This window comes from Phacochoerus africanus, chromosome X (assembly GCF_016906955.1).
Source record: "Phacochoerus africanus isolate WHEZ1 chromosome X, ROS_Pafr_v1, whole genome shotgun sequence".
Classification (NCBI taxonomy): Eukaryota; Metazoa; Chordata; class Mammalia; order Artiodactyla; family Suidae; genus Phacochoerus; species Phacochoerus africanus.
This window is the reverse complement of record NC_062560.1, coordinates 88796865-88816616: the sequence shown is the minus strand read 5'-3', so window position 1 is coordinate 88816616 and position 19752 is coordinate 88796865. Positions and strand designations below refer to the sequence as shown.

Here is a 19752-nt window from a genome sequence, read left to right as displayed (position 1 = left end):
AAGGGGCGCGAGGAGACGGCGCGGGCCCCGCCCCCTCCCCTGGCGGGCGCGAGCGCGAGACGCTGCGCGGCAGCATCGGCGGGCGCGAGCGGCAGCTGTCAGGCCACCGAGGTCCAAGCTGCACTTGCCGCCCGGTTGAGGACGGGGAGGCGGCAGGAGCGGTGACAGCGTAGCCGAGGAGCCGAACTGCCGGCACGCAGAGCTGACCTGCTTGGCCCCCGCCGCCCTCTCGCGCCTCTCTCCCATTGTATTGGGTAAGGTGCCGGTGCGGGGGGCTTAGCGGCCGGAGAACGCTGGAGGCCGGGAGGTGGGGGCCCTGGGGGCAGAGGGAGAAAGGGAGCTCTAGGTGATTTCCAGGGGCACTTGCTCTTGGGGAAAGGGGCCTAGGCGCCGCGAGGATCGGAGTTGGGGGGTAGGCGATGGTAGAGGGGGGCGTTGCTGAGTAATCTGGAGCGGCTACCGGAGCCGGGCAGAGAGGCGCAGGGCTCCGTGGGGAGCGGGTGTGGCTCAGTGCGCATGCGCCACAGCCGAGGTCCTCAGAGCTGGGGGCGAGGTGTGCAGACCTGGATCCGAGGTAGTTGCAACTATGCGAGACATCACACAGACCCCCCTGTCAGAGAGATGCCAGGCTTCCCGGCCTCCTCTGAAGCTTCTTTTCCCTGTACCCTGCTCACTTAATGTCACCCAAACCTTCCCTATTCGCCTCCAGGCCATCTACTTAGGAAGAAGTGGCCTGGGGACAGTGCCAAATTGCTATCTGCTGTGCCCAGAGCTGTCTTTGTGAGGAGTGAGAGGTTAGAGGTGATGAAATTCCACATTGGACCTTTCTAGTTGCACGTAAGATATAAATATGGGCATAAATGTGGGAATACCGTTGCAGTGGCTTGATAGCTGTGGCATATGGACTCAGAGTATGGCTGATAACTTGTTAGCTCTATAAAATGAATCAAGTGCGTCAGAGGGCTTCCCAGCTAGGGAACCCTCCCCCTTCTCCCCAGACCCAAGCATCAGGTTGTATCTAGGGAACGATCTACACCATTTAAGGTAGAGGGTCTCAATCATTTCTTATTTGTATTGATTTTTATATAGATTAAAGAAAGCCCCACCCAATTCTCCAGTGCAGTATTTCCAAATATTGTGCCAGGAATCAAGAAGAGTTGAAGAGTCTTAACCGGTGTGTCACCATAAGATAGGCTTTCACCACAGCTCTAACTATGGCTCCTCCTCTGTACAGATTGCCACTAGGGCCACTCTCACCCACTGCCTAGCCCTTCCCCACATCTCTTCCCCCACACTTAGCCCTGCAGTACATAGCCCTCTAAAAACTTGCTCCCAGACAATCTGCCCTATGGATCTGAGCATCATTCTACCCCTGGGAGCTGAACTGATGATGCCAATTTGCCTTTCTTTCTCTCCATCATCATACTAAAATATACTGTTTTCAAAGATTCAACCTCTCTCTTATTTTCTTGTCTCCTCCCTCACCTCCATCCCCATCCCCAAACATCCCTAACAAGATACAATAATTTTAATAAGTCTGTGTGGGTGCAGGCCAGCAGATTCAGAAGGTTTCAAGTGTGTCAAAGAACAAAGAAAGCTAGGGATTACCAGTTATGTGAATTCCTAATTCACCTTACTGTCCAAGATTTGGACCCTAATTGGAGGGGAAAAAGTGAATAAACTATCCTTAGAGAATGTTTGCTAATCTATTTTGGGGAGTGGGGGAATGGCATCTCTGGGATATTTGAGTCATTCAAAGCCAGATCTCCCTCTGAATAGGACCAAAATTAGAATAAACATTTTAGTCCAAATCCTAACTTGATATGGTATCCTTAAGGTATGCATAAGGTAGTTGACTTTCCTATTAAATGTTTTTAGTGTTATCAAAGAATTCCTTTGCCTACTTAATGCTATCTTCTTTAAAGGTTTGATTTTAATTGGGCATATTCTGGGGGAGAAAAAAATTGATTTGCTTTTTGCTTTTATACTGTGCTAGTTCTTTTTAAGTATGTACTAAAGGATATCACACTGAAATGATAGTGATGATGATGGTGATGATGATAATGGTGATGATGGGATGCCAGCGGCCCATGAAAACAAAAAGTGGAGATAATTATTCTGCTCTTGCTTTTGGTAGGATGGAGAAATTTATATATTTATTTTTTAAATGTGAGGGTAGAGGGAGGGAAATTGGAGCATTTCCATTGACCTTCAACAGGTGGAGTTCCTGTTAAGTCCCTTCTAGAAAGTGATCCAGATAAGGCCATAACTTCTGTTCATCAGTCACCTTATAAATAATAATATTTGGATTTACAGTAATATTTGGACTTACAGAACTGTGGCTCTCTTGTACCTTTGCATCAATTCAGAGGCATTAATTCTGGGTACTTACCTAATTAATACCCTTTTTATTTTAAATGATTTTCATTTTTCCATTATAGCTGATTTACAGTGTTCTGTCATTTTCTACTGTACAGCAAGGTGACCCAGTCACACATACATATATATGTTCTTTTTCTCATATTATCCTCCATCATAAGCGAGTAGATATAGTTCCCATTGCTATACAGAAGGATCTCATTGCTTATCCATTCCAAAGGCAATAGTTTGCATCTATTAACTCCAAATTCCCAGTCCATCCCACTCCCTCCCCTTCCTCCTCCCCCTTGGAAACCACAAGTCTATTCTCCAAGTCCATGATTTTCTTTTCTGAATACACAAATATTTATCGATGATTCACATGGAGGACTCTGGTTCTGCATGCAGGGGCTTCAAAGATATACACAAACAAAGGCATTATGAATTTGGTTGTGTAGGAAAGACACTTGTGCAGAGGGGAAAAAAAGACTTTTTTAACAAAATAAGGCAGTATAATGATACCATTCAATCTGTAAATGATGAGATCTGAAGCTTATATGTTAATTTGTAAACTCCTCGAGGGTTAAGACCTTGCCTTAAACATGTATGGTTTCCAACAGTGTCTACCTCCAGTGGATGCTCAAGTGAAAGCTTTGCAAAGTAGATTAGGGTAGGGAGAAACCAGAGGCAGGGAAAGAAGATCCAGGAAGCTTTCACAATAGATGAGATGCAAGAAGATTGTGGACCAAAATGAGGATAGTATCAAAAGATGGAAAAGGATATTCCAAGGAAAAATCAGCAGGATTTAGTGACTGAAGGCAAGGAGACAAGCCTAAAGTGTATTCATTTCTACCTCCGGCAAACAAATGGGAGCTGGAGACAGCAGAGGAAAGTGTAGGATCACCTTAGTAAGGATGCAGCACACAATAGGCACTCAAATATTTTCTCAAGCATCAGTCGCAGAGTTGGACCAGATGATCCTTAAAGTCCTCCAGCGCTGAGATTCCATGGTATATGTAGGTGCTCAAAACTGTTGGGGAACAAGGAATTCTCAGATATGGAAGAAAGAGAAAAGGAAGAGGAGTTCCCGTCGTGGCGCAGTGGTTAACGAATCCGACTAGGAACCATGAGGTTGCGGGTTCCGTCCCTGCCCTTGCTCAGTGGGTTAACGATCCGGCGTTGCCATGAGCTGTGGTGTAGGTCGCAGACGTGGCTCGGATCCTGCGTTGCTGTGGCTCTGGCGTAGGCTGGCAGCTACAGTTCCGATTAGACCCCTTGCCTGGGAACCACCATATGCCGCGGGAGCGGCCCAAGAAATGGCAAAAAAAGAAAAAAAAAAAAGGAAGAATTATCCTCCCATTGGCATGCCCTTTCTGAGAAGGGTTAATACCAAATCACAAGGCCACCACCAGTGAATAAAAGGAGGTGGAAGAGCAAGAGGAACAAAAATCTCAAACCAAAAATTTCAATAAATGCTTGCAAATCTTGGCAAACTTCATAAGTTATTCATTTCCCCCTAAATCCTGTGAGTTAAGTAGAGCAGATATTATCTGCTCTGTTTTCAAATGGCAAAAAACACAAGAAGATTAAGTGACCTGCCCAAGTTCATAAAATCAGTGAATGGGAAAGCAATGACAAAGACTCTTGTCCCCTGATTGCTGCCAGCCCAGTGCACTTGACACTGGACTTCATTGCTTTTCCCTGGTATGGAGCCTATGCACCCAGAAGTTATGTGTGCGCATGACCAAATAGGGAATGCACAAGCAACTGCAGCATTATCTCAGATAGATATTAATACTTCATCCTTATTCCTGGAGCTGAGTATTTGGTTTCCATATTCACTCAGTCTTTGACCCACCATCTGAGTTTATCCGCAGCAGCTGGGAAAGTAGAGTTAGTGTGTCATTTATGATGTCAACACCTGTTTGCTAGGAACTTGAGGAAGCTCATTTGGCATGGGCCCTGAAAACTGTCAGTATTGTGTCCAAGACTGTACTTCCTTCCAGTGAGGGTTCAAGAATTCTGCTCTGTAAAATTATCCCATAGACCAGCATTTTAAAAAGTGTTTCAGGGATTTCACATTGTGGTTTAGCAGAAATGAATCTGACTGGAATCCATAAGGATGCCGGTTCGATCCCTGCCCTCATTCAGTGGGTTAAGGATCAGTCTTTGCTGTGAGCTGTGGTGTAGGCCAGCAGCTACAGCTCTGATCCGACCCCTAGCCTGGGAACCTCCACATGCCATGGGTGAAACCCTAAAATAAATAAATAAATAAATAAATAAATAAATAAATAAATAAATAAGTAGTTTCATCTCCATTTAAAGAAATGCTTGTTTTAAAAAAAAGAAAGAAAAGCCTAAGGAGTTCGCTGGTGGTGCAGCAGGTTAAGGATCCCGCATTGTTACTGCTATGGTTTGGGTCACTGCTGTGACTCAGGTTCAATTCCTGGCCCAGGAACTTCCACATACCACCGGTGTGGCAAAAAAAAAAAAAGAAAGAAAAAGAAAAAGAAAAAAGAAAGAAACGTTTGTTACTTAAGCTAGTTCCAAAGATGGCAATTTGAAACCAGAAAAAAAGGACAAAAATTAGGAATTATAGGAAACTTGAGAATTTTTTCAAATAGAGACAATGAGGAGGATAAAACCTATTAAAAATTATATTTTCTAAAAATATTATTAAATAGTATTAAAATTCATAATTGCTGATTTAGATCTCTGATGAATCCCTTATTAATGCCTTTTCTATATTTGAAAACAATAACGTGAGATTGTTAAGCAGCAGAGTGTCTTAAAATCTTCTTTATTACTCAGTAAGAAAGAACACTGAACAAATCTAGGTGTAGTTTTTCTTTTTAGACCAGTACTCTTGATGCTGCTGAATAAGACACTTGCTATCATTAACTACATTTAAATGAAGTTGTGCTTGAATTTTAAAAGCTAGCTAAATAGTAGAACCTATGTTCAAGACAGAAGTTCCTGTTGTGGCTCTGTGATAATGAACCTGACTGGTATCCAAGAGGATGCAGGTTCAATCCTTGGGTCCCCTCAGTGGGTTAAGGATCTGGCATTGCCAAAAGCTGTGGTGTAGGTCACAGGTGTGTCTTGGATCCCGAGTTGTTGTGCCTATGGCGTAGGCTCCAGCTGCAGCTCTGATTCGACCACTATCCTGGGAACTTCCATATGCTGCAGGTGCAGCCCTAAAAAAAGCAAAAAAAAACAAAAAACAAAAACAAACCGCAAAACCTATGTTCAAGACAGATGACTGAAATTAATGAGTAAAATAAATACCCAAGATTATGTATTTTAAACAAGGAGTCCCCAAACATTTTTTTTCTTTGATCATGTGGAATCATTTTCAGAGACAATCTCAAGGCACATTGGTGAGTGCATTAATACTTTCTTGGAGATGGGAACATTGGGAGGGAGAAAGGGAATGAGTTTCATCTCTAACTTAGAATTTCTTTTTTTTTTTTAATTTATAGCAGAGGGCAAAGGTGGCTATGAGAGCCTTTCCCTTAATTTTTTATTAAAGTATAATTGATTTACAATATTGTGCCAATTTCTGCTGTACAGCAAAGTGACCCCAGTCATAAATATATATACATTCTTTTTCTCATATTATCTTCCATCATGTTCAATCCCAAGAGATAGGATATAGTTTCCTGTGCTGTACAGTAGGACCTCATGGCTTATCCATTCCAAATGCAATAGTTTGCATCTACTAACCCCAAACTCCCAATCCATCCCACTCCATCCTCAATCCCCCTTGGCCACCACAAGTCTATTCTCTATGTCTGACTTAGAATCTCAACATATCTTAGACTCTTCTGTGCTTTCCCTTTCCTGAATATCATCTACTTTCTTTGATTTACTTTTACTTTGAATGGAGAGTGAGTCCAATGGAGAAACAATATAAAACTTTAAAAATCATATAAAGTACACTCAAGTTAGGACAAGTAAAGTTCATGTCATAAAATTATTTTGTCTATGTTAAGCATTTGTAGCATTTGAACCCTTAAGTGTTTTTGTGGAAAGCATCCTCTGTAGGTAAGTTGAAGGTGGTCTGTTTTCCTGACTTAAGTAATATACACATATATGTGTGTGTGCGCGCGTGCACACGTACACCTTAATTTTTAAAATAAAATTTTAAAAATAATGTTTCCCAATCTGTTTTTTAGAATCCCGAAAAGAGAGAATATAACAACAACAAGAAAAAGACTTAAGATTGTGACAAAGACCCAACTGGGTAGGTTTATATTTTATTCTCAACTGAATAGGTATATATTTTACATGTTTTTATTGGATCTCTTAAAATGAACATTAGAAAAATATATAGTTAGTACATGCACAGCAACATAACTTTAAGGGCTACTGAGGTTTTTTAACTATATTTCAAATGTGTGAGCATCCAGAAGCTCTTTTGCATGTCCTCTTTTGATGAGTGATTAGTTTTCATCTATTTGGGTCACTTGCATAGATAATAGCCAATAACCACAACTGACCTAGTGTGAAAGTACCTAAGAGAATCTAGTACAAGGTAGCCGTTCAGTAAATATTTGTTGTTTTTATTTTAAGATGCATTCTAAGTACTCCATATATAGACATGTTGTGAAAGTAACAAGAAGGATATATAATTATTAGCTACATAATTATTAACTCTTTAGTGTTAATAGTATGTTCTCACTGGTGTTATTATGGAATTAGAACCTAAATCCAGATATTAATAAGCTATTCAAGATTTCTTCCTCAGAGCTCCTATCATGGTTCAGTGGTTAACAAACGTGACTAGCTTCCATGAGGACTGGAGTTCGATCCCTGGCCTCACTCAACAGGTTAAGGATCTGGCGTTGCCGTGAGCTGTGGTGTAGGTCACAGACACAGCTCAGATCCTGCGTTGCTGTGGTTGTGGCATAGGCCAGCGGCTACAGCTTCGATTCAACCCCTAGCCTGAGAACCTCCATATGGCCAGAGTGTGGCCCTAAAAAGACAAAAAAAAAATTTCTTCCTCAGTGATACCTTTTATAATGATACCAGTCAACAATCATCAACTTGAGTGCCATTATTCTATGAAAAGCTTAGGGAAGATCCTTTACTTGTGAGGGTATCTGTATCAATGCAAGTGTAATGGTGCAAATGCATGGAGAAATATGATCTTTTCATCATTTCCAAGTTCTAGGATCCAGTGTAATTCTAGTCCAGACCTCTACTGACAGAATCAAGATCCCAAGTTACACAGTTTTCTCTCCATAATTCTTGGGTCCATCAGGAACAGACTTTAAACTCCAAATCAATGTCATACTCTTTGCTTCTTGTTTGGAAATGTCCAAACCAGAAGCCAATATGTTAGCCAATATTTGAGTGGCACTCCTATTCTAGGCTCTTTTCCCTAGAATAGGGTCAGAATTGGACCAGATTATAGCACCATCTGCTAGTCCGATTATCCATGGCATGGGACCATTTTCCTGGCACAGGCAAGAGACTTCAGAAAAACAAGACCTAATTTCCCTTATGCAAAAAGCGTTTTATTCCTTCTGCTGTACTATATCATTTAATAAACATGAATTAAGCGAAGTTAAATTAGGAGTTCCCACTGTGGCACAACGGAATCGGCAGCACCAGGATGCAGTTTCAGTCCTTGGCTCAGCACAGTGGGTTAAAGGATCTGGTGTGCTCGGATCTGATTTCTGGCCCAGGAACTCCATATGCTACAGGGTGGCCAAAAAAAGAAAAAAAAAAATAAGAGAGAAGTTAAATTAGAAGGCCTCGTAATTCAGAGAAATTTACTATGAAGTTGATTTCAGTTTCAGGTTTAACAGTTTTCCCTCCTACTTATTCTTTTATTTTCAGGTTCCCTTGGTTATAAACTCCTCTCCATCTGGTGCTGCAACAATGAGTGGGAAATCACTGCTCTTAAAGGTCATTCTTTTGGGTGATGGTGGAGTTGGGAAAAGCTCGCTCATGAACCGTTATGTAACCAATAAATTTGATTCCCAGGCTTTTCACACCATAGGGGTAGAGTTCTTAAATCGAGATCTGGAGGTAGATGGACGCTTTGTAACTCTCCAGATATGGGACACTGCAGGGCAGGAACGTTTCAAGAGCCTTAGGACACCCTTCTACAGAGGGGCAGACTGCTGCCTCTTGACCTTCAGCGTGGATGACCGGCAGAGCTTTGAGAACCTCGGTAATTGGCAGAAAGAATTCATCTACTACGCAGATGTGAAAGACCCTGAGCACTTCCCCTTTGTAGTTCTGGGTAACAAGGTAGACAAAGAGGATAGGCAAGTGACTACTGAGGAGGCACAGGCCTGGTGCATGGAGAATGGAGATTACCCTTATCTTGAAACAAGTGCCAAAGATGATACTAACGTAACAGTGGCCTTTGAAGAAGCTGTCAGGCAGGTGTTAGCTGTAGAGGAACAGCTGGAGCATTGCATGTTAGGTCACACTGTTGACTTGAACAGTGGCTCCAAAGCAGGATCTTCATGCTGTTAAAAGTAGGAAGGCTTTTAAAAGTGTGCCCCAAATTGGTCAGTCAGTAGTGTAAGAATAAGTGTGCCCCTCTAAGAGCGCACACATATACGGAAGGGTAAGAGATAAGGTTATGATTGCGAATCAGAGCCTCTCAAATTGAAGTTGTAGAGCGATTTAAAAAAAAAAAAAAGCTTTATCAAGCCAAATGTATTTTGTGTGATTTCTGCTATTTCCTTCTGGTGTGTATCAGGACATTTCAGAAAGCTTTAGTCCTGAGAGATTTAAATATTTTTCAAATCACAGTTTTAACTTAGAACCCAGCCGCATGAAGGAGTTAAAGAGCTACAGCTATCTCTCAAAGCGTTCCATTAATCAACTAACAAATGTCACCATCAGCTCTTGCCAAGCAGTTTCTGATGTGTCTGCCAAAGGGGAAAAAAATAAGACTCTGAGCCGTATTACAATAAAGATAATAATGCAAACAAAGATTCCTAAGCTTGAGTCATAAAGAGGTTGTAAAGATTAGGAAGGCAAAAGTTTAATGATGTACACTGCCTTGTTTAAATCCTTATGTACGGTTTACTCCCATCTGATCTTTTAAAAAAAAAAACTCAATAAGAGATATACTAATGACACTGGAAATGTATTATACTCCTTGTGTTTGAAGTAACAGGGTACTAGTGAATGGATTATGCTTAAATATTCCAACCACCCTTGCAAATAAGTGGTTGATCTGCTTTCACTTCATAAGTCTCCTTTTGCTGTACAGGGATGTTGCTTCTCTGACAACCTCTTACCAATTTAGCAATGCTGCTTAGTATATGGCTTTGGATGCAGTGCACTCTGCTCATAATTTTGATGGTGGTCCACCATGCTATGCTCTCAGAGAAGCCTTCAGGACAGATTGGAGGATACTGGGCTTTTCTCACGAAGTTCCTTAACTCGAGTATTTATCGTAGAAGAAGGAACTGATTCCTTATACATTGAACTGTTATGTTCATCTGGCCAAACTAGGACATCGAACGTAACAAGAGAACAAACTTTAACTCAGAAGTACAATGAACTCATAATTAGTGTTGTCCAATAGTGGAATGGACTGCCTTAATAGTGAACCCCCTTCTAGTGAAAACATTCAAGAAGATGCTGGATGACCACAAAAAGAATCTCTGTACTGGTGAGATGTTTGATTTTAAGGTCCCTTCCAGCTCTAGGAATCTAAGTTCTAAGTTCTAGGAATCTATAAGCTACAAACTACATTTCAATGACATGTTATAGTTACATACGTCTTAAGTCAATAGTTAAGTCTATGAAAAGGGACTTTAAAATTTCCCGGGCTATTCTGGGATCAGCATTTAATGGCAACTACCTAGCTTTTTCTTTTATTTTTGCACTATGGCAGGAAAAATTCTTGAGCTCTGAGTAAAATCATTACATGCCCAATATAAACACTCTGAAGATACCATATCTTCAAAAACAGCTCGTCAAATTTTGATTACCATGACTGCCAGCTATATACTACATTATAAAAATGCAGTCTAGTTCTTGTCAGTTGATCTATTTGTCCTGCATAGCTTTTAATCTGTACTTTTAAAACATCTATGATAAAAAAAGTGACCCAATGTAGTGAGGGACAGTTAGAAATGACCCCAAAAAGAGACCTAGGTCAGGAGGGAGCAGGAGCTTTTCACAGGAATATAGCCTAGAACTCTCCATTGGAGCCACACATGGATCAGCCTTACATGTGGGACCTTATGTGCTTTAAGAGCTCTGGGACTTTTTGGCTACATAGATAAGTGGAAGATACTTCAACCCAGTAATACTCAATATTTCCAATTTAAATATGGTCCTGACCCCATGGTCCAACTAACTTTGATACCAGAAGTCAAAGCCAGAACTGGGACCCCACAGCTCTTAAGTATTGGTCCCTATCCTGCCTATGCCTATAGCCAGCCACACTGGTTTCCAAGTTCTATGATCATTTTGCTACGATCATGTTAGAATGAAAATCTATACGTCAGAATTGTTAAATGCTAATTGTTTTTAAGTGCATGAGACCTGGGGCCTTCTCTTTCTACTTGCACTCTGCTTATAATAGTTTCTATTTGTAGATCTCAGGCCTTCACAAAGACCTCCGTCCATTCATAAAAGTACTTGTCACTATTAGAATGGCATGTGATCATTTAAGTTTAAAAAAAAAAAAAAAACTACTTGGGTATCCCATTCATAGGCCTCCTGTCCATCCATGAGAAGTGTGAATTTTATTGGCAGGTCAATTGAAGCCCCTTTCCTCTTAGTCATACCAATTTTTCTTCTGCCAAATCGCTACACAATATCTTAATGAAAGCACTTAATATTAAGTGACAAAAGACAGAGGCATTTGGGTGAGTAACACTCAGTGGGGTGCTGACATATAGTTTGGGTAAGATAAAAAAAAACACCAAAGGCTGAAATCTGTGAGTACCAGAAACTGTGCATATAGGCTTTGAAATTGTGTATGCTAGAATGTGCAGTGCAATATTTTCAGTAGGTGTTTTTTTAAATGAACACGCATTTTTTTTTTGAACAAGGTATTTCTAATTGGGATGATACTGTTTTTCAATGGTCCAGTAAACATCATGCAGAATATTTATTTAATTTATTTTCATTTATTGGGCTAACATTCAGGGGGCCTCAGAATCCATCCGTCTTCAGTGGATTGATGAATTTCAGGTTAATTTGTGCCTGCCTCAGCCATCTCTAGTTTACCTTAAGGTACTCCACAATCTTCTTGTTGCAGGTGCTGCTAAAAACTCAAAATTGTGTATCAGATATTTTGTTTCAACTGTAAAAAAAAATCATCTGTGTTAAAGTGAATAAAAAGTGCATTTTGAATAACCAGTATACAATGTTTGTGCTTCTTTTCTCCCTTTCTCTTGTAGAGCCACAGGTGGGTGTGACAGAGAGTACATATCAATGAAGTCACTCTTTCAGGCTGCCCTATATGTGACCTCTGGTTCATTTTTTCCATGATACTCCAAGAAGCTGCTACCTACTGATCCAGACAGACACTGTTCTACTGATTGAGAAACAAACGCAAAAGATTACCATGGGGGAGTTCCTTTTATTTTACTCCACTTTTTAATATATGAAGAGTATCGAGACTAGAAATTGGATCTTAACTCTCCACTTTATTTCTTCATTATAACTTAAAATTAAACCATCACAAAATACAGACAAAATATACATATTCCATTTATTTTCTTGACTGGTATACTGTCCGGATCTTAGGAAAACATGAAAATATAGGCAAAACAAATCAGAAAGCAAAGGATAATTTCTTTAAATATTCTATTCTCTTGCTTCTCATATATTGGACTTTAAAGAGACGTGGGGAGTTCCCGTCGTGGCGAAGTGGTTAACGAATCCGACTAGGAACCATGAGGTTGCGGGTTCGGTCCCTGCCCTTGCTCAATGGGTTAACGATCCGGCGTTGCCGTGAGCTGTGGTGTAGGTTGCAGACACGGCTCGGATCCTGCGTTGCTGTGGCTCTGGCATAGGCCAGTGGCTACAGCTCCGATTCAACCCCTAGCCTGGGAACCTCCATATGCCGCTGGAGCGGCTCAAGAAATAGCAAAAAAAAAAAAAAAAAAAAAAAAAAAGAGAGACGTGGATTAGCAGTACTTGAACATACAGTACATAGTGGTGATATTTTTTGGCAGCACCCATAGTATGAGGAATTTCTCGGGCCAGGGTTTGAACCCACACCACATCAGTGAACCAAGCCACAGCAGTGACCACACCGGATCCTTAACCCACTGAGCCACCAGGGAACTCCATGTGGTGACTTTTAAATTACAGACATGTAATTTCATTAAAGTGATTCCATTTGTCACAGACTTAGCTCTCTTCTCCCCTCCTTCTATTTTTGCCTATTGGAAATTTGGGCAGTCAAAAATCACAGGGGAAATTTTTTTTTTGTTTTTTTGCCACATGTACTGTTTCCATCACTAAGGATAATCATTTAACAAATTATCAGGCCAACTTCAAAAGTAATACCCAAAATTCTTCCTCTTCTTTTTTTTTTTTCTTTTTTGTCTTTTCAGGGCCGCACCTGCAGCATATGGAGGTTCCCAGGCTAGGGATCAAATCGGAGCTGTAGCCTCCAGCCTACACCAGAGCCACAGCAACGCCAGAGCCAACCCATGTCTGCGACCTACACCACAGCTCACAGCAACGCTGGATCCTTAACCCACTGAGCAAGGCCAGGGATCGAACCGGTGTCCTCATGGATGCTAGTCAGATTCATTTCCACTGAGCCATGATGGGAACTCCCAAAATTATTCTGATTAGACTATACTGATATAACTTTTAGGCTAGAAGGTGATAGATTTATATGCTCTTAAAAATGATTTGCTCATCCAAAAGTGATACTTGAAAAGTGGAAAACTATCTTTCTGCCTTTGCAGGTTTTCTACCTGATTCATAGCCCAGTGGAAAATTTCTTTCTTTTGATTTTTAAAGAAATAGTATAGTGGAGGGGAGGGGGAATTGGATGGAGGCAATCCAAAGGTACTACAAATTCCAGTAAATAACTAAGTACTAGGGATGTAATGTACAACATGATAAATGCAGTTAACATGGCTGTATGTTATATGTGAAGTTTGTAAAAAGCAAGTCCTAAGAGCGAGAGAGAGCAAGAGATTGAGATCAAAAGAAAAGGAAGAAAGGAAGGAAGGAAGAGGGAAGGAGGAAGGAAGAGAGAGAGCGGGAGGAAGAAAGGAAAAGAAACAGTATAGGGAGTTCCTGATGTGGCTTAGTGGTTAATGAACTAGGAACATGAGGTTGCGGGTTCGATCCCTGACCTTGCTCAGTGGGTTAAGGATCCAACATTGCTGTGAGCTGTGGTGTAGGCCAGAGGCTACAGTTCTCATTTGATCGCTAGCCTGGGAACCTCCATATGCTGTGAGTGCAGCCCTAAAAAGACAAAAAAAGAAAAAAAAAAGAAAAAAGAAAAGAAAAGAAATAGTATAGATTTTCATTTTTTGGAAATAATTTTTCTATGGTCATTCCAGGAAGTGAAAGTTGTGCAATACATGGTTTCTCCTCAATTCTTTCTTTGAATTTTTAAAACACACTGGAAAATTGAAGCACCAATCTCAATAATTTCAGATTGGGAGTGGCATCTTTACTTTGATTTGAATTACCCAAAGTACTTTTTTTTTTCTTTTTTGGCAGCACCCGTGGCATATGGAAGTTCCCAGGCCAGGGATCAAACTGAAACACAGCTGCGGCAATGCCAGATCCTTAACCCACCACACCACAATGGGAACTCCTGAAATACCTGAAACAGTTTTAACTGATTTTATATACATAGACACACACACACACACACACACACACACACACACACAATTTTTTTTTACCTCAGTGATCTGGATAATCTTTTCACTTTTTTATCCCCTTGCTATGGAGATACAGGATTCATTACCATGGAGTGACTTTCTTACACTTCATTTTAGGGCAAGTAAACTGTGATACAGCTTTTGATAAAATGTTCATGTATGTGCATGATTTTTAACAAACTGGTCTCTTTTTTCCCCCCGGTTTTATTGCAGTATAATTGACAAATAAAAGTTATATGTATTTAGGGTGTTCAACTGAGTGATTTTGATACACGTATACACTGTAAAATAATCACCACAATCAAGGTAATTAATATATCCATCACCTCTCAGAGTTACCTTTTTTTAAAAATTTTGCTGTCTTTTTAACTTCCTCAAGTTAACATCACCAGTAAAGCCCTCATTCTTTACTCTTTTTTCTTTAGGACAAGGAAAGGATAATGATAGAAGCTAGGCATATTTAAAGAATGAAAGTAAAATTATTGAATGTCCCTTTATTGGTATGTTTGCAAAAACTAGTAAGCAGGGATCTGGGTTTTGTTTTGCTGATGGATGTGGTGATGTGTGTTTAAGGGTTGTGTTTTGGGTTATTGTTTTTTTTTTTTTTTTGAGGGGGTGGAGGGTTCCTTAGTGCTTTCTCAGCAACAATAAACATCTTCACAGCTCAAGGTGTGAAGGAACCGTCACCTTTAATCATATAGGAATTGCTGCAGTAATCTGTGGGTCTTCATAAATCACTTTGTTTTCTTCAAGGTGACACAGAGAATTTTGGTTCAGCCATAAAAAAGTGCCCTTTTAGACGGTACATTCTGTGAGTGCAAGTGTGTGTATTTTTGAGTAATCTGTCAATTCCTCTCATGCTTTATAAATTATGGATAAATATGTAATGAATCTCACTGTAGCACTCCTGAATTTTTTTCAGCACCCTGGGCCAGGAATCGGATTCTAGCCACAGTTGAGATCTACAGCTGTGGCAATGTGGGGTCTTTTAACCCACAGTGCTGGGTCGGGAATAGAACCTGTGTTCTGGCACTGCAGAGACACTGCCCATCCCGTTGCGCCACAGCAGGAACTCCGCACTCCTGAATTTTAGCCAGACATGCCAAGCTGTGCTTTTTATACTAAATTGGTTGATGAAAAACAATTGGGAAATGCTTCCTTGATGGAAGAAACTCTAGCTGTATTGATTAGAGTTAAAATACCAATCATGCTTTCCTGTGGTGCATTCGTGAGGAAGCAAGAGACAGGCTCATCTCCACTTTTTTCTCTTTCGTTGTTCTTAGCTGCCTTAGAAACAGCATGGCCAAGGGTGTGTCCTATAATATATTGTTCAGGATAGAGTCTGATGTACAAGTGTTGGTATAACCTTTGAATTGTCTCTTTTTCCATTGGGAAAACAGTGTCACCAGTAAACCCTTTAAATTTTTTTTTTTCTGGTTACAAAAGTTATACACACCATAGCCTGGGAACTTCTGCCTTCTACAAGTGTGGCAAAAGAAAAAAAAAAAACTGAAAGAACAAAATAAGTAGAAAAACAAGACAAAGAAAATAAATCATCTGTAATCTGACATACCCAGATTTTTTTTTTTCTTTTTAGGACCACACCCACAACATATGGAGGTTTCCAGGCTAGGGGTCGAATCAGAGCTACAGCTGCCAGCCTACACCACAGCCACAGCAACTCCAGATCCGAGCTGCATCTGTGACTTACACCACAGCTCACAGAAATACTGGATCCTTAACCCAGTGATCGAGGCCAGAGATCGAACCCACCACCTCATGGTTCCTAGTCAGATTGTTTCCACTGTGCCACAGTGGGAACTCCCCAGATTTTTTAATATTACATTTTAGTGTGTATAGTGCATGTATTTTAATATACTTATGTAATAAAATTGATGTCATATTGCACATAATGATTGTAATCTTTTTCACTTAACATACATGACACTTTTCTCTAAGTCATTATATATTCTTCTAGGGATTATATTTAATGCTTGCATAACCATCTATTGAAGTATTTACCATAATATATGTAATCATTTATTGCTAGACAGCTAGGTTGTTTTCTAACAGTCTCCTTTTTAGAAAAAAAAAAAAAACAGCAGTGCACATCCATAATATTAATCTTTTTGTTGGTTTGTTTTAGGGCTGCAGGTGCAGCATATGGAATTTTCTGGCCTAGGAGTCGAATCAGAGCTGCAGCTGCCGGCCTACACCACAGCCACAGCAACACCAGATCCGAGCCACATCTGTAACCTACACCACAGCTCATGGCAACACAAGGTATTTTAACCCATTGACCGAGGTCAGGGATTGAACCCGCATCCTCATGGATACCAGTCGGGTTTGTTTCTGCTGAGCAACAACAGAAACTCCCCTAACATTAATCTTAATTCACATTTCTGTTTATTCTCTATAAGTAAAATTTCCGGGTCAAAAATAAGAATTTATTTATTTATTTATTTATTTATTTATTTATTTATTTTGTCTTTTTGCTATTTCTTTGGGCTGCTCCCGCGGCATATGGAGGTTCCCAGGCTAGGGGTTGAATCGGAGCTGTAGCCACTGGCCTACGCCAGAGCCACAGCAACGCAGGATCCGAGCCACGTCTGCAACCTACACCACAGCTCATGGCAACACCAGATCATTAACCCACTGAGCAAGGGCAGGGACCGAACCCGCAACCTCATGGTTCCTAGTCGGATTTGTTAACCACTGCGCCATGACGGGAACTCCGAGAATATTTTTATGGATTTTAATATGTATTGGCAAATTGCCCTTTAGAAGAAAGTTGTCCCAAATTACATCAATGGCAGAAGAGTAAGAGAAGGCCTAGTTCTCTAAACACTCAATCACTCATGGAATATTACCTTCGCAAACCACATTTGCCTAATTTGATATAGGAAAAATAATCTTGAGTAAATGCTTGTTCATATATTTATTGAACTTTTTGATTTTTTTTCTTGAGTGAATGGCCCATTCTAGTTCTTAGCCCATTTTGGGGTGGGAAACATTCATTGTTTTCATTTCTTGTTGATTTCTAGAAAGTCTTCTTTTATATATTATGGGCATTAACCTTTCATCTTATCCATATTGCTGGTTTTCAGAAATCCTCTCCCAAACCTCTTGACTTTTAATTTTGTTTATGGCATTTTTAAAAAATATTGACAGATTGGGAGTTCCCATTGTGGCTCAGCAGAAATGAATCCAACTAGTATTCATGAAGTTTCAGGTTTGATCCCTGGACTTTCTCAGTGGGTCAAGGATCTGGCATTGCTGTGAGCTGTGGTGTAGGTCACAGATGTAGCTCGGATCTGGCATTGCTATCACTGTGGCATAAGCTGGCAGTCATAGCTCCAATTCCACCCCTAGCCTGGGGACTTCCATATGCTGCAAGTGCCACCCTAAAAAGCAAAAAAAAAAAAAAAAACCCCGTCATTTAAAGGGGTATATTCTAATGAAATAGAAAACCAGGGTAGTAGGGGAGAGACAAATGCCTACTTGATCTGTCCTTTTTTCCTGACTGCATTGAGACATTGCAGTTATTTTTGTTTAGAAAGGTTATGAGTCTAATTTTGTGTCACCATGATTTTAAAAAATTGATAGAAAACAAGATATTCATTCCCCCAGTTTATTTATTTGCATGATGTCAAACAGCTGGTTTGATTTGTGTTTATTGCTGTTATTTAATGAAGATCTTTCCGAAATCTTGTAAAATGCAGATTAACAGTTCAGCTTTCAGCCACAAGGGGGCAATGAAGACCAGTTAGTGTTTGGCCATAGAGGCAACGTAAAAAATGATGCCTAGAAATCTTCCAGCTAGTCCACATTTCCCTTATTTTATTTTTTATTTTATTATTATTTTTTGTCTTTTTGCCTTTTTTAGGGCCGCTCCCGTGGCATATGGAGTTTCCCAGGCTAGGGGTGGAATCAGAGCTGTTGCTACTGGCCTACGCCACAGCCACAGCAACGCCAGATCCGAGCCACGTCTGCGACCTACACGACAGCTCAGGGCAACGCCGGATCCTTAACCCACTGAGCAAGGCCAGGGATTGAACCCGCAACCTCATGGTTCCTGGTTGGATTCGTTAACCACTGTGCCATGACAGGAACGCCACATTGCCCTTATTTTATAGATGGAATCCATATGGAATCTGGAGGGGCGAAATGACTTGCTCAGGGTCTCAGAGCTATCTAGCCAGAGAGTTGAGTCCTAAGCACTTTCCAGTTGATCATACTGTGATTTAGTTAAATTGACCCAAACTATAAACACATGCATTTTTTCCTGATTTAAATTTTTTTGCCCTTTGAGGCAAGATCCACATAACATTAAACATTTTAAAGTGTAAAATTCAGTAGCATTTAGCATATTCACAATGTTGCAATCACATTTTAATCTTCTGGATTCAAATTCCAGTCCTGCCACAAAATAGATGTCACCTTAGGTTAGTCATGAAACCTTACTGATCTTCAGTTTCTTCAGCTCGTGTAGTGGGAAAATGTCTTCTTCAACAAGTTGTGAGAATTACCAGAAATAATATTCACAAAGGCCTAGCAATGTTCTTGGCACAGAGTAGATGAGAAATAAAGTCTTTCTTTCCTTCAAGATATTAATCAGCTGCTCCCCATCTAGTAATGATATGTTTATTTCACATTAAGACTATAAACAAATTCCAGAGTAGATTTTTTTCTCTTCTCATGACTATTACTGCATTATTTGTATTGAATTTTGAATGTGCTCAGAGGTTAAACATCATTTTTTAAAAACTCCACCTAAGTCAAAGACAAATATCATATAATGTCACTTATATGTGGAATCTAAAAAAATGATACAAGTGACATTATTTACAAAACAGAAATAGACTCATAAACATAGAAAACAAACTTATGGTCACTTAAGGAGGAGGGATAAATTAGGAGTTTAGGATTAACAGATACACACTAATATATATAAAATAAACAACAAAATTTACTGTATAGCACAGGGAACTATACTCAATAATATCTTATAGTAACCTAAAATGGGAAAGAATCTGAGAAAGAATATATATATATATATATTCATATATCTGTATATATCCATATATCTGTACATATCCATATATATATGGCTCACTTTGCTGTATACCGGAAACACTGTAAATCAACCACACTTCGACTTTTTAAAAAATAATAAACAAATAAATAAAAAGTCTTTCAGATAAATAAATAATGTAAAAAACTATAGCGTAGGGTCTTGTGGCATAGTTGGCAAGGGACTGCAGCATTTAATAGATGCAAAGGCCCTCCTTAAAACAAACAAATTTCTTAGAAGAATTTTGAAAAATGGAAGCTGATACCAGTGAGGTTCGGAAGAAAGCTACCTTAGGTCAAATTTTGGAGCTGACTCTAAGGTAATATCATTCAATCTCCTCTTTTTATCCATAATAAAACTGAGGAGGAGTTCCCGTCGTGGGGCAGTGGTTAACGAATCCGACTAGGAACCATGAGGTTGCAGGTTCGATCCCTGGCCTTGCTCAGTGGGTCGAGGATCCGGCGT

General features: G+C 40.1%; 1 protein-coding gene across 1 annotated transcript; it reads left to right on the top strand.

The window, feature by feature from the left end:
* The first annotated feature begins 70 nt into the window (after positions 1-70).
* On the top strand, positions 71-11712 carry RAB9B (RAB9B, member RAS oncogene family). Its single transcript, XM_047764698.1, has 3 exons — positions 71-254; positions 6537-6604; positions 8206-11712. Exon 3 carries the CDS (start codon positions 8248-8250, stop codon positions 8851-8853), a length of 606 nt encoding a protein of 201 aa, XP_047620654.1. The 5' UTR covers positions 71-254; positions 6537-6604; positions 8206-8247; the 3' UTR covers positions 8854-11712.
* Positions 11713-19752: the final 8040 nt, after the last annotated feature.

What these genes read in the sequence shown, in the direction of transcription:
- RAB9B (XM_047764698.1), top strand. Translation starts at nt 8,248, where the DNA reads ATGAGTGGGAAATCACTGCTCTTAAAGGTCATTCTTTTGGGTGATGGT.